The sequence below is a fragment of the Macrotis lagotis genome, chromosome 1 (genome assembly GCF_037893015.1).
Source record: "Macrotis lagotis isolate mMagLag1 chromosome 1, bilby.v1.9.chrom.fasta, whole genome shotgun sequence".
NCBI lineage: Eukaryota > Metazoa > Chordata > Mammalia > Peramelemorphia > Peramelidae > Macrotis > Macrotis lagotis.
The window spans coordinates 219326966-219339671 of NC_133658.1; the positions used below are offsets into that span (position 1 = coordinate 219326966).

Below are 12706 nucleotides of genomic sequence, written 5' to 3' on the forward strand. Positions count from 1 at the left end.
TCCTATTTAATTTATTATATATGCTTCTCCTTTGCCTACTGGAAGGACTGGTCTTTCTTTTGCTACTCACCTTAACACCTCATTTCCTATTTTCATGTCTTTTCTATGGTTTCCCCCATTCCCTACCCTTCCACACCCCATTTCTGGAATGCCCTCTCTCTTCACCTCTGCTTTTTCTTTGGAATCTTTAATTTCCTTAAAAGCTTATCTCAAGTTCTATCTTCTACATGTGGCCTTTGCTGATCTCATGGCTATAGTGCCTCCTCCCCTACAGTGCAAAAAAAAAATTATATTGCATCTATTATATATATATATATATATATATATATATATATATATATATATATGTATATATATAATGTTGTTTCCTGATGAACTATAAGGTCCTCATAGACAGGAACTACTTCCCTTTACCTTTGTATTTCCAGAATCTAGCAGGTTTATCATGATGACCAGGTGTAGTGGAAGTCTTTCTGAACCCAAGGCAACTTTAATTATACTCAGTAGACTTTACTTACTAAACAGAATATAGTCTCTTTACTAAGGCAGGAAACCAGATAATTCAATTAATCACAAAATTCCATTCCCAGAATATCCTGGTAAATGGAAATTTTACTATATTAACAAATTTTTTTTCTAGCACAAGTCAAAGTTTTGTCTATATATACAATCAGAGTCTGCTGACTTCTAATAGTCTTTATTTGGTCTGGAAACGGCTCTTCCTCCTTATCTCTGGTTCAGCCCTGGCGTCATGGCAGCCAGAAGACACCCAGAGGTTTCCCCATTGGCTCTATTTTTGTTATAAAGGGAAAATAAAATAAAATAAAACACAAATGTGCAACTTCCAGCTGGGTTGTACTCTCTCTCTCTCTCTCTCTCTCTCTCTCTCTCTCTCTCATATGAACCAGGAGAAGGCAATAGCTTAGGCTGGAATAAATTCCATTATGGTTGAGAACACAAAGGATTTTCCCCCCTCTAGCTTGTGATGTCTGAGGCACAACTCAGCATGTTATTTGTTCTTTTATCCTTCTCCAGGAGGGTCACTCCCATTCTCTTTATGTGGCTCTGTCTCTACCTTTCACTCCAGGTTGCCTTCCTAGGTCTCCCATAGCTTTGCATATCTTGAATGATTTCCTCCTGGGCAAGTGCTTCATGCTTGCCCAGAGTTGATTCCAATTGAGTCTGTTCATGGAGGTCTGCTCATGAGAACACCATGTCCCAACGTTGGCTCATGACTGATGTCTCACAAGGGTTTATGACCATCTCTCTGCTGTCCTCACTGCCATCTCCCATTATGTCTGTATCTAGGCAGAGGCGGGAAGCCATGTGCTTTATGCGGGGGCCAGACTTTGCCCATCGCTAGAAAAAGCAAAGAGGAGAGAGAATGAGCCAGGAGCTTGTTGACTAATAGCCTTTCCCTATCAACAGCTCTAGGAGCTATGGCCTAATCAAAAACGCTTAAGGTATATGGCTGGAACCTTCCAGGGAATTGATCTCACATAGTAATAAAGCAACAACTAATTGCTCAGGCAAGGGTGGGATGTTGTTTTATTTTTTAAAAATTAAAACACACACACACACACACACACACACAAAGTCAATATGTTTGCCAGGAAAGCTTATTAGCAGAAGATCTCTTGCCTGGGAAAAGGCTTTGAGGGGTGGAAAGATTTTTCAAAAACATTTAAAGAAACTTTACATCAATGAGCACATGTGAGAAGGGGGGGAGGAAAATCAATTTAGACCTGGAAAGAACTTTGGAAATCTCCAGATGAGAAAAATGAGACTTAGGGATATTGTATGATTTGCCCAAGGTCATGTAAGGATTAAATGGCAGAGAAGGTAGTGAATCCAAGTCTCCAGATGCCAAATCCCAAACTCTTTATATTGTAGTAGGCTCTGAGATATGGAAACAGCGGGTTTGGAGATGGCCCAGTGTAGCTTGGCTATGATGACCTTTACCTATGACAGATTGGGGTTGGGGCTGGGGACAAGTGCTAGTTAGGATGAAAAGAATTGGTTGCCCAAAGGTCACTTAGTATCTTCTTGTAAACAAGGCAGTGACAGCTTCAATATGTCGTATACCCTTATACAGTGATCAAGAAGATCAAATGCATCCTGTGCTGTGAAGGAACCAGGAGGCATAAAGCCATTTTTAAAATTATTAATATCCTATTTAGCACCAGAGTACCAAGATTTTTGAATACATTTTTCTAGATTGTAAGCCCTTTGAATACAGGGGCTATGGCATAATAACAATACATTTATATTACATTTCCAGGTCTATGAAGTTAGTAATATGAATGCTACTGTTCCTAATTTTTTGGCAGGGATGGAGAAAGAAGGGTGATTGAATCTGTAATTTTATTGGCGAAGGGAAGAGGTACAAAACACAAGGCCCTCCCACTACACTCCGATTTACAGCTTGAACCAGATTAAAATGCAATTGGGAAATATTTAGCAAAATAAAAATACAATAGAACATAGCTAAGATTAATAGATAGTTTTCTATGTCAATATTTGAACAGAAGGTAAATTTATTTTTTTCTCCCCCCCACCCTCCCTGCCCTAGAGATGGTTACCATTAGACAAATAATAATTCTAAGCATACTTCTATTTATCAGTTCTTTCTCTGAAAGTAGATGGCATCTTCTTTCATTAGTCCTTTGTACTTAATTTGGATATTTATAATAGTCAAAATGACTTATTTTATTCAAAGTAAATGTTTGTATTATTTCATAAATTAGAAATAAGATAAAAGAAAATTTAAATAGAGAGAGATATAATGGCTAGGGAAAAAAGTGAGCAGCAGAGATCCTTAGGAATTGTATAGTGGCCTCCATTTCTAGTGAAGTTTTCTTTCACTGGTATAGCCAACTCCACCTACTAATATAGGTAAGCAATTATCCAGTAACACAAGAGTCTTGGTTGCTTAGCTCCTGAGTGCTGAAATGACTTACCCACAGTCTGAGCCATTGCTTAGGGGGAAGAACTTGAATCCAGATCTCCCCATTACACTACTCACAGAAGCTATTCAACTCTTCTCTTTTTAACTCAAGCCTCCCACAGTCCACCTTCTCTCACTTCTCACCTGATGACCTCCCATACTGCTTTACTGAGAAAAGTGAGATCTTTTGCTTTGAACTCCTTCTCTTCTTTTTATTTTAAAATACCTTGAACTCACTCTCTTCTTTCTCTTCCTTTTTTCTAGTCTCTGGTAATGAGATATTTCTTCATCCTAAAACCATTTCTTTTATATGTGCCCTTGATACCATCTCTTCCTATCTTCTCTGGTAGATTCAAATGTCAATCATTCCCTCTCTCTAATCTTCAATCTCTCCCTATCTACTGGTTTCTTCCCTGCTGCCTTCAAACATGCCAGAGTCTCTCTGATTTCTAAAATACCTTCACTAGACCCCATAATTCCTTCAAGCTTTTGTCCTTATCTTTTTCCCTATTCTCAACTCAATTGCTTGAAAAAGCTGTCTACACTTGCTGCCCTTGCTTCCTCTCCTCAGTTCTTTGCAATCTGGCTTTCAATCTCAACACACAAATGAAATTATTGTCTCCAAAGAAACACATAATCACATAATTGCCAAATTTTCTTGACCACATCTGATACTGATGACCACTCTCCTCCTAGATGCACTTTCCTTACTGGATTTTCATTACACTATTTTCTCCTGATTCTCTTCATACCCATCTGATTGATCCTTCTCAATTTCTTTTGGTGGGTCATCATTTATAGTATATCCTTAATTTTTGCATTTTCTCCTTTTCCTCCTCTGATTGTCATTTTCTTTCCCTTCCTTCCTTCTCCCAAGTCTAAGACAGGGTTAATTGGTAGAGACCAATGTCTTACTTGAAGCATTGTTGCTGGGCCCTATAACAGAACCACTTGGCCTCACCTGTTTATCATCTCCTTCCTTGCAAGGAGAGAGTTGCACCTGAGAGCCAGGGAAAAGCATGTGCACTGACAAACACAGCTGCTGCTGGGAGATCTGCTGGGCATAGGTGTAAGCCCATTCCTGAAAGAGAGGAGAAAGTAATGAAGGAGGAGGACTCAGACTTGGAAACATGGGGGTCCTGAAGACTAAAATATCCTGTGAAGGAGGAGGGGAGAAAGGGGAGCAAAGGAGGCGAGGGGGGAGAGGAAAGGGGAGAAGAGGAAAAGGGGGAGAAGAGGAAAGGGGGGAGGAGGGGAGGGGGAGGAGGAGAGGGGATGGGCACCGTGGTAAGGACAATGATGATGATTGCTCAGATGGGTTTGAGGAAAGGGTCTTTACATGCAAAAGTGCTATCAATAGTTATCAATACCAGGCAATGTGTCATAATCAATCCCTTCCTATTACAGTCAATCCCTTTGAATAGACTTGTCCCAGATCAAGATTAAGAGTAGTGGGGGGGATACATGAGAGGTATTCATCAAAGGGAAGGACAGAGAAAGATAGCAGAGAAAAAGAAGAGAGAGAGAGAGAAAGAGAGAGAGAGAGAGAGAGAGAGAGAGAGACAGAGAGACAGAGAGACAAAAGAGACAGAGATAGACACACACACACGACATAATCAAAGAGAGTCAGAAAGACTCAGACAGAAAGAGGACAGAGAAGGAGGGAAGAGAGAAATGAGGTGGGGCGGCATTATCCCTATGAAACACTCTAAATAGAAAAGGGCAATGGATTTAAACCCATACTTCCTCTCTTTGGGTCTTTTTCCTCTCCGAAATATCTTCTACACAGCTGCAAAATTTACATTTCTTAAGAATGAATCAGACTATATCACTCTTGCTCAAGAAATTCGAGTGACTCTACTGCTTTTCCTATAACATAGGATCTCTTTGGCACAATCAGATGTCAATCCATCTTTTGAGATTTATTTCACAACTTTGCCATTTGCTAATCCCTGAATTTAGAATTCCCTCTCTTGATTCTGGGTTTTTGAAAGGGTTTTTTCCCAGACCTGGACCATTCTCCTCTTCACCACTGCCTCTCAGAGTTCATAGCTTCCTTTAAGGTTCAGCTCAGGTACCATCTCATACAGGGAGCTGTTCTTGATCTTACTCCCTAATTGTTAATTTTTATCCATAAAATTAATTTTTATTTTTCTATGTGCAGTTGAGTCTCTCCCTAGTTGAATGTAAATTTCTTGAGGTTAAGGACAGTTTCTTTTTTGACTTTGTCTACTTAAAATTTAGAACAGTGCATCACACACATATATCAAGTCCTTATAAGCTGAATTTAAGTGAACTAAGGGCTTAGAGGGACCTTAAAAGTCAAAAGTTCAACCCTGTTTTTTGACAGATGAAAAAAATGAGAAGAAAAAATAAGTGATTTATATACACTCATATAAATATTACTACTACTACTACTACTACTACTACTACTACTACTACTACTACTACTACTGTTGTTAAGAAGAAATAGCTGGCATTTACATAATACTTTTATGGTTTTCAAATCCTTCCCAGAGGCTATCTCATTTGGCTAAATGAGATTAAGTGACTGACTCTGGGTCACAAAACTAGTACATGTCTGATACTGGATCTGAACTCAGATCTTCTTGAATCTAAGCCAAACTCTCTAAACACTGCACTGCCCAGCTGCATAATGAAGATCTAAAGCAATGTTCTCTGAAAAATTCAGTGCTTCTCTCATAGTGCCAAACTGATGCATTCCAGCCCCTTGATCCCTTTTTCACAGGGCTAAGCCTAAGGATTGGTAAAAGATTTTCTGACAGCCTGTAAGGAAGAGAAATTTGTGTAGTTTATCAAGACAAATGGTTATATTTATACTACATCTTTCATGTGAAAATCCCCAATTTGCTTTAAATGGTTCACTGTTCTTAATTCTCTGGTGAGACGAGAATGGGGGTGTAGGTGGGTAATGTGGGAAACCTGGACCCTTCCTTTCTTCTTGTAAAATGAGGGTACTTCAGGGTACTTCCCCTTCATTTCCTCATACTTGTGAGATAAAGAAATATGAACCAGAGTTACATACTAAACTGCACCCCTAAAGGTCAACTAATCCTCATACCGAGGAGAATGAAAGCAAGAATGGTCAATCGACTTTCCTTTTCATTTTTTTAAAATGTATTTTTTATTTTCAGTTTCAGAATCTTTCCCAACCCATTGAAAAGGCAATAAATATTCTATTTAGGATACATATGAAGTTTTACAAAAATATATTTTTGTATCAGCTATGTTTAGGGAAAAATAGCAACCAAAATAAAGGGAAAACTTGCTTTAATCTGCCTTTGTGTCCATCAGTTCTCTATTTGGAGGAAGATGGCATTTTACATAATGAGTCCTCTGAATCTATAGTGGATCACTAAGATCAGAGTACTAGGTCTTTCACAGTTGACTATCTTTATAATATTGCGTTACTGTAGATTGTTCTCCTAATTCTGCTTCATTTAGCATTATTTCATATCTTCCCAAGGTTTTTTTAAAGCCATACTCTTCATCATGTCTTATAGCATAATATTACTTATTCCATTATATTCATTTTTATAACTTGTTCACCATTCCCCAACTGATGGACATACCCTCAGTTTCTAATTCTTTGTCATCACAAAAAGCACTGCTATAAATATTTCTTACAAATGAACATTTTCCTCTTTTCCTTTGATTTCCTTTGTATATAGAACTAGTAGTGGTATTGTTGGGTATAAGGGTATATGTGTGTGTGTGTGTGTGTGTGTGTGTGTGTGTGTGTGTGTGTGTGTGTATTCTTACATCCCCTTCAGAATGTTATTCTCCTTTTCTGTCATCTTAGCCAATTTGATGGGTATGAGTTGTTATATTTTGTTTTTTCCAATTATGGTATTTTGGAATATTTTTATATGACTATTGATAACTTTTATTTCTTCCTCCAAAAACTGCCTATTCATATCCTGTGGTCATTTATTAGTTGAGAAATAACTTATTTTTGTATGAATTTGGCTCAATTCCTTATATATTTGAAAAATGAGATTTTATCAGAGAAAATTGCTGCAAAATTCCTCCCTTCCCCAAGTTTCTTGCTTTTCTTCTAATTTTGACTGTATTGACTTTGTATAAAACTTTTTTAATTTCATGTAATTAAAATAATCTATATTACCCACTGTGAACCTCAATATTATCTCTTCTTTGGTCATGACCTTTTCCTCTGTCCATAGATCTGAAAGATAATTTTTTTCCATACTCTTCTAATTTACTTCTATCCTCCCTTATGTCTAAATCATATACTCATTTTGAGCTTATCTTGGTGTATAGTATGAGAAATTAGTGTATACCTACTTTCTACCAGTCTTTTTACCTGTTTCCACAATTTTTCCCATTAATTTCCTTGATAGTCTTGACCTTTTGTTCCTCCAGATGAATTTTATTATCCTCCTAGCTTTATAAAGTAATTCTTTGGTGGTTTGATTGGCATGGCACTGAATAAGTAGATTAATTTAAGTAGAATTGTCATTTTTATTATATTGGCTTAGTCTACCCATAAGTAATTATATTTTTCCAATTACATATCTGTCTTTGTGTGAAAAATCTTTTATAATTGTGTTCATATATTTTTATGTCCTGTATTAGGATCAATTTTTATAAAGGTGCCAAATATAGTTAAAAAAGATATTTTGCTTTCTGTTCCCATTCAGTATTATCCAGAGAGTTATCATAGCTAACTTTTCTAAAATTTTTCTAAAATTCTATTCTTCTTCTTCATTTAGTTCTTACTTAATTCATAGATTTATCTAGATCTAAGAGAAGTAAATTGAAATCCCCCCCACTATATTTATACACTCAGAATTCAATTAGACATGTTTTTGCAAGCTGTTGTAGACAAGTATGTTGGGCGAACTTGGCAAAAATGCTGATTTCACTGTCATTTTCAGTTCTCTCTTTCTCTGTTTCTGTGACTCTTTTTTTCTGTCTCTCTCTCTCTGTCTCTCTATTTCTCTCTGTATGTCCCTTTTTCTCTGTCTTTCTCTCTGAAGTTCTCTTTCTTCCTGTTTCTATTTCTTTTTGTCTTTCTGTGTCTCTATCTCTATTTCTCTTTGTGTCTGTTTCTCTCTTGCTCTTTGAGTCAGTCTTTCTCTTTCTGTGTGTCTCTGTCTCACTATCTCTATTTCTCTTTCTGTGTCTCTACTTCTTTGTGTCTGTCTCTCTCTCTGTGTCTCTTTCTCTGTGTCTCAGGCACTGTCTCTGTCTCATAGATGAAAGAAGGAATGTTGTCAGGAACTATAATTCTTCTTAGCTCCTGCAATTCTTGCCTAGTCAGCTTTTTAAAAAACAGTTAACAAAAAGCAACTTGCTTAGCCATAACAGGAAAAGACTATTATTTAGTGATCATGTGCAACTAGTGGGCCTTGAGCTGATTCTGCTAAGGAAAGCTCCCTTGCCTGGAGAAACCTGAACCAAGTAAATCTTAAAAATGGTTTCAATATATTAAAAAAATTAGCCTAGGTTGCTTGAGGATAAAGAGTAGGAGATTTCTCCCACCATAAAAATGTAAGTTTCTTGATAGCAGAACCTATATTTCATTTTGTCATCATTTTCTCAGCCAGATATTTTCAAGTGCCTTTCTCTGGGAGCCTCTGAGCCTAGATAGTTCTTTCCATATCAGGAGCTGGGGCAAAAAGTTGTTTTAGTTGTTTTGGCCATTAAATCTTTCTTGAATCTGACATATTGTTGATCTGTTTTCAAGTTTATCTTTTTTGTTTCTCAGGCCTTTCTTGCTGACATTCCAGATCCTGACCTTCTGACTTGTGGATTCTCCTGTCTACTTGACCTTGAGGGATGAGCCCCCCCCCCACCAATAGCATCAACCTGGATCTGATGTTTTTATTATTTTAGTTACCTTCATTATAGGCACCCTGGTATGTAATGATCTAAGTGGTGCTGAACCCTAACCTAACTTTAGGCCTCAAAACTGATCTGCCTTTGCTATGTACATGTTTGTTATCTTCATCATTATCATTTCATTTTACTAGAAATCTATAGGGTTTCACTGAGCCACAGCCCCTTGTAAAACTTGTTAGTTTACTCCTTTTACTCCTCTATGATGTGGGTCAGCCTCACAATTCCAATTTTACAGTTGATGAAGCAAGTAAAATAACTCATTTGAAGTCACTGGGCAAGTCAATGGTTGAGTCAAGAAACAGAACCTCTGGACCCAGAAGCTGCTAATTCACCTGGTCTGTCTGTCTCAGCTGCTCTGTACCTGGGCCTTCTTATAAGCTCTGAAATTTCTTCTGAATTTTCAGACTTCTGAAATGATTAGGTAATTGTATCTTTTCTTGCTTCTCCCTAATTCTAGAGCCCTTTGGTTGGAAAGTCAGACAGACCAGTATCAGAGTTTAGTCTTGGTATGTAAACAATCTTCTGGGTCAACATGTAGGCAGTGCTGGGACCTAGAAGGCACCTGACAGACAGGTCATCCATTCTAACCCTGACCAATTCTTTAGAGAGGGAACCCAAGACCCAGAGGTATTAAGAGAGTCACCACACAGTTGATTAAAGAGCTAGGATCTAAAATCTGGGTTCCTTAGTTTAAAAATTCCCAAATAATCAATCAACAAATATCTATTAAATGCCTACTATGTGTGAGATGCTGTGGTAAGTGTCAGATATACAAGACAGAAACTAAACAATCCTTTTCCTCTATTAAATTATTTGGGGGGGGGGGAGTAAATACATACAAATTGAAGGATATAAAAATAGATAGAAAATGCTAATTTGTTGTTGTTCACTCATTTTCAGTCATCTATGATTCTTTGAGACCCCATTTGGGGTTTTCTTGTCAAAGGTACTGGAATGCTTACCATTTTCTTCTCCAACTCATTTTATAAATTTTATAAACCAAAGCCATCCAGGTTAAGTGACTTGCTCAGGGTCACTGATTTGAATTCAGATCTTCCAGATTCTAGGTCCTGAGTTCTATCCACTTTACCACTGAACTGTCCTAGAAGTCACTAGTAGCTGGGGCTATTAGGAAAGACTTCATTTAATTTGAGCCATGATGTAATATAGAGATTTCTGGAGGTAGAAGTTAGGCTTGGAGGAAAATAAATGAAAGGGCAAAAAAAAAAAGGATGAGAAATTTCACAATGAGGCTCAGTAAGTTGATCTTGACTATAGTGCCTAGAAAGGAGTAATGTGTGATAAAAGCTAAAAGGTAGGTTAAGGCTAGGTTAAGATGGGCTTTAAATATTTAACAGTTTTTAAATGTTAGAGGTAGCTCCTGGATTGACTCCAGTGTAGGGCAAGTGTTATGCTCATTGACATTTTGAGAGGGATGTCTTGAGAGATCTGCATAAAAATTAGTTCTGCATTTTCAATCAATCCTCAGTCAGAAAAGAGAAACTCAGAGGTCCAAGTATCCAAAGTTTTTGTCTCGGCTCAATTCTTTCCCAGTTTCCGTTTTAAATCTGCCTACCTCCGTAGGAAGGCCTACACATTGGCAGGATCCCATAAGAAGATGCCAAGGAGCTTTCCAAAGGCTGGGTGGCATCTTAACACCCTCGCCCACACAGAGACTGCTTCCAGAGGTATGAAGACAGTGAAAAGTCTGAGAATGTCAAGATGAATCCTTGGCTTGAGAAGGCTTTTGATTTAAGCTGGCAAATAGAATTCCATCCGTGAGGGGACACTTGCCATTGAGTTGTCTCCTTTAAATGAAATATTGGAATGATTTGACCTTGAGTAAAGTATATTGGAATGATTTGACCTTGAGTAAAGTTCACTGGGCAAATCTCTCTTCCACACATGACAGCCATTGCAACAGAGAAACTAAGGTAAAGATGGACTGTTCCACAGAGGAAAAAAAGCTAGGAAACTCCAACAAGGGTGATGGGGAAAGCCCAAGAAGCATTTTTCAGAGTCTGATTAGCTTGGTTGCCTCTATGGAAAGATACATGAAACACTGATCTCAGCCCTCACACTTGGTTTCCCATCAGTAGATAGTTTACTGGAAATTACATAATTCAGCTTGACCACACTCCTGAGGAACATTGATCAGTGGCCACGGTGCTAGGAAGGGAGAGAAGAGAGGAGCTTCCCATGGCCTAGGACACAGGGCAGAAGGCCTGCAGTCTAAAAGGTTTCCGATTCTCATTTTGTAGTTTGTCAGGCTTCCTGGAATGGTACATGATGAATAGGTTTATTAAATGAATCCTTTAATCAGAAATGGATTCCAAGAAAACAGCAGTGGCTACACTATGTGGTGTTGTCTCTAATACCAACAGGGAACTGACCTGGAACTCTCTATAACATCTTTATCATGTCTCTCATTTTATAAATGAGGAAACTGAGTCTGTGATGCAAGGTTATAGGGGTGCTGATAGCTCAGAGTGATTATAAATAGCAATTGTTTTTGTTTGGGTTGGAGGCCCTAAGAGTCTTCCCCTTCCCATTTTTTTTTTGATTAGGTAAAGAGGCCATTCTTTGATTCATTTCTTATCTAGCCTTACTCAGTGAATGAGCATTGCCTCAGACAAACTGAGACCAGGGAAAGACCTTAACTTAAAAAGGCCAAGACTTCCCACTGCATCTGGGACCATCTTCACTGGACCCAGATAGTTCCAGAGAAGAGAGTGAGGCTGGTGACTTTGCACAAGCCTCCCAACTTAAATCCAATTCACTTGCATGTCAGGGCATCACCTCCCTAATTTCATGGTCTTTGAGAATGAAAGTTAAACAGAAACAATAATAACAACAATATTGTTGGAAGGACTTGGTCAAATAATAATTAGTTATTAGTGTCTCTTCTTCTTGCACATACATGTACATTCATATGAGTGCAAATATGCATAGACATAAACACCTACTACTATGCTATTGAAAAGAAAATTACATCCTTTAACAAAGGCAAGACTGGATGAAGAATCCTCCTATAAGTCTAGCTGTACCCTCAGTTGGTGGGACCAAGTAACAGCAGAGGAGGCAGGGAGCTAGGTACAGTCACTGTCAACTTCATTCATTTCATTTTGTTTTTCCATTATATTAAAACAATCTTTTCAATGAACAAAAAACTACCTTCTTTCTTCTATCTCCTCCCCTTGCATTGAGAAAGAAAAATAAAACATCATTACAAACATATATGGTCAAAACAACCCCTCCACCCCCATTAGTTCTATAAAGATGTTTCATTTGCACCCTGAATCCATCATTTCTCTGTCAGGAGGTCAGGAGTATGTTTCATCATGAATACTCTGGAATCCTGGTTGTCATTAAGACAAAGTTCCTAAATATTTAAGGTTGTTTGTCTTTATAATATTGCTATTTTTGTACACATTTTTTTCTCCTACTTTGCTCCCTTCAATCTGTATCAGTTCATCCAAGTTTTCTAAGGTTTCTCTGAAGCCATCCTTAGTATCATTTCTTTATAGAAAAATAATGGTCCATCATATTTATATTCCACAACTTCTTCCAGCATTCCCTAATTTGATGGGTAACCCTTGGGCTCCAATTCTTTATCAACACAAAAAGAGCTGCTATTAATGCTTGTGTACATGTTTAGTGTTTATTTTGCTTAGAATTTATTTCTCCTTTGATATACTCTCTCCCTTATTTCCCTCTCCCCTTTCTCCTTTTCTTCCTATTTCCTTGTTGAATGAAATATATTTCTGTGCCCAAATGTGTGTGTATGTGAAGTCTTCCATTTTTTGACCAATTCAATGAAAGGGGAATTGAAGTGTCATCTACTCCTCCTGATCCCTCCTCCTGGTTTATAAA

At 37.8% G+C, this 12706-nt stretch overlaps 1 protein-coding gene across 1 annotated transcript in view; it reads right to left on the bottom strand.

Moving 5' to 3' along the window:
- Nucleotides 1–375: 375 nt before the first annotated feature.
- GALNT14 (polypeptide N-acetylgalactosaminyltransferase 14) overlaps nucleotides 376–12706 on the bottom strand; it is a 353138-nt gene continuing 340807 nt past the window's right edge. Inside the window, exons 14-15 of the mRNA XM_074209659.1 lie at nucleotides 3909–4028; nucleotides 376–1359 (exon numbers count right to left, since the gene is read on the bottom strand). Of these exons, the coding sequence (XP_074065760.1) occupies nucleotides 1201–1359; nucleotides 3909–4028 (279 nt within the window). The 3' untranslated portion in view covers nucleotides 376–1200. The remainder of the gene's footprint in view (nucleotides 1360–3908; nucleotides 4029–12706) is intronic.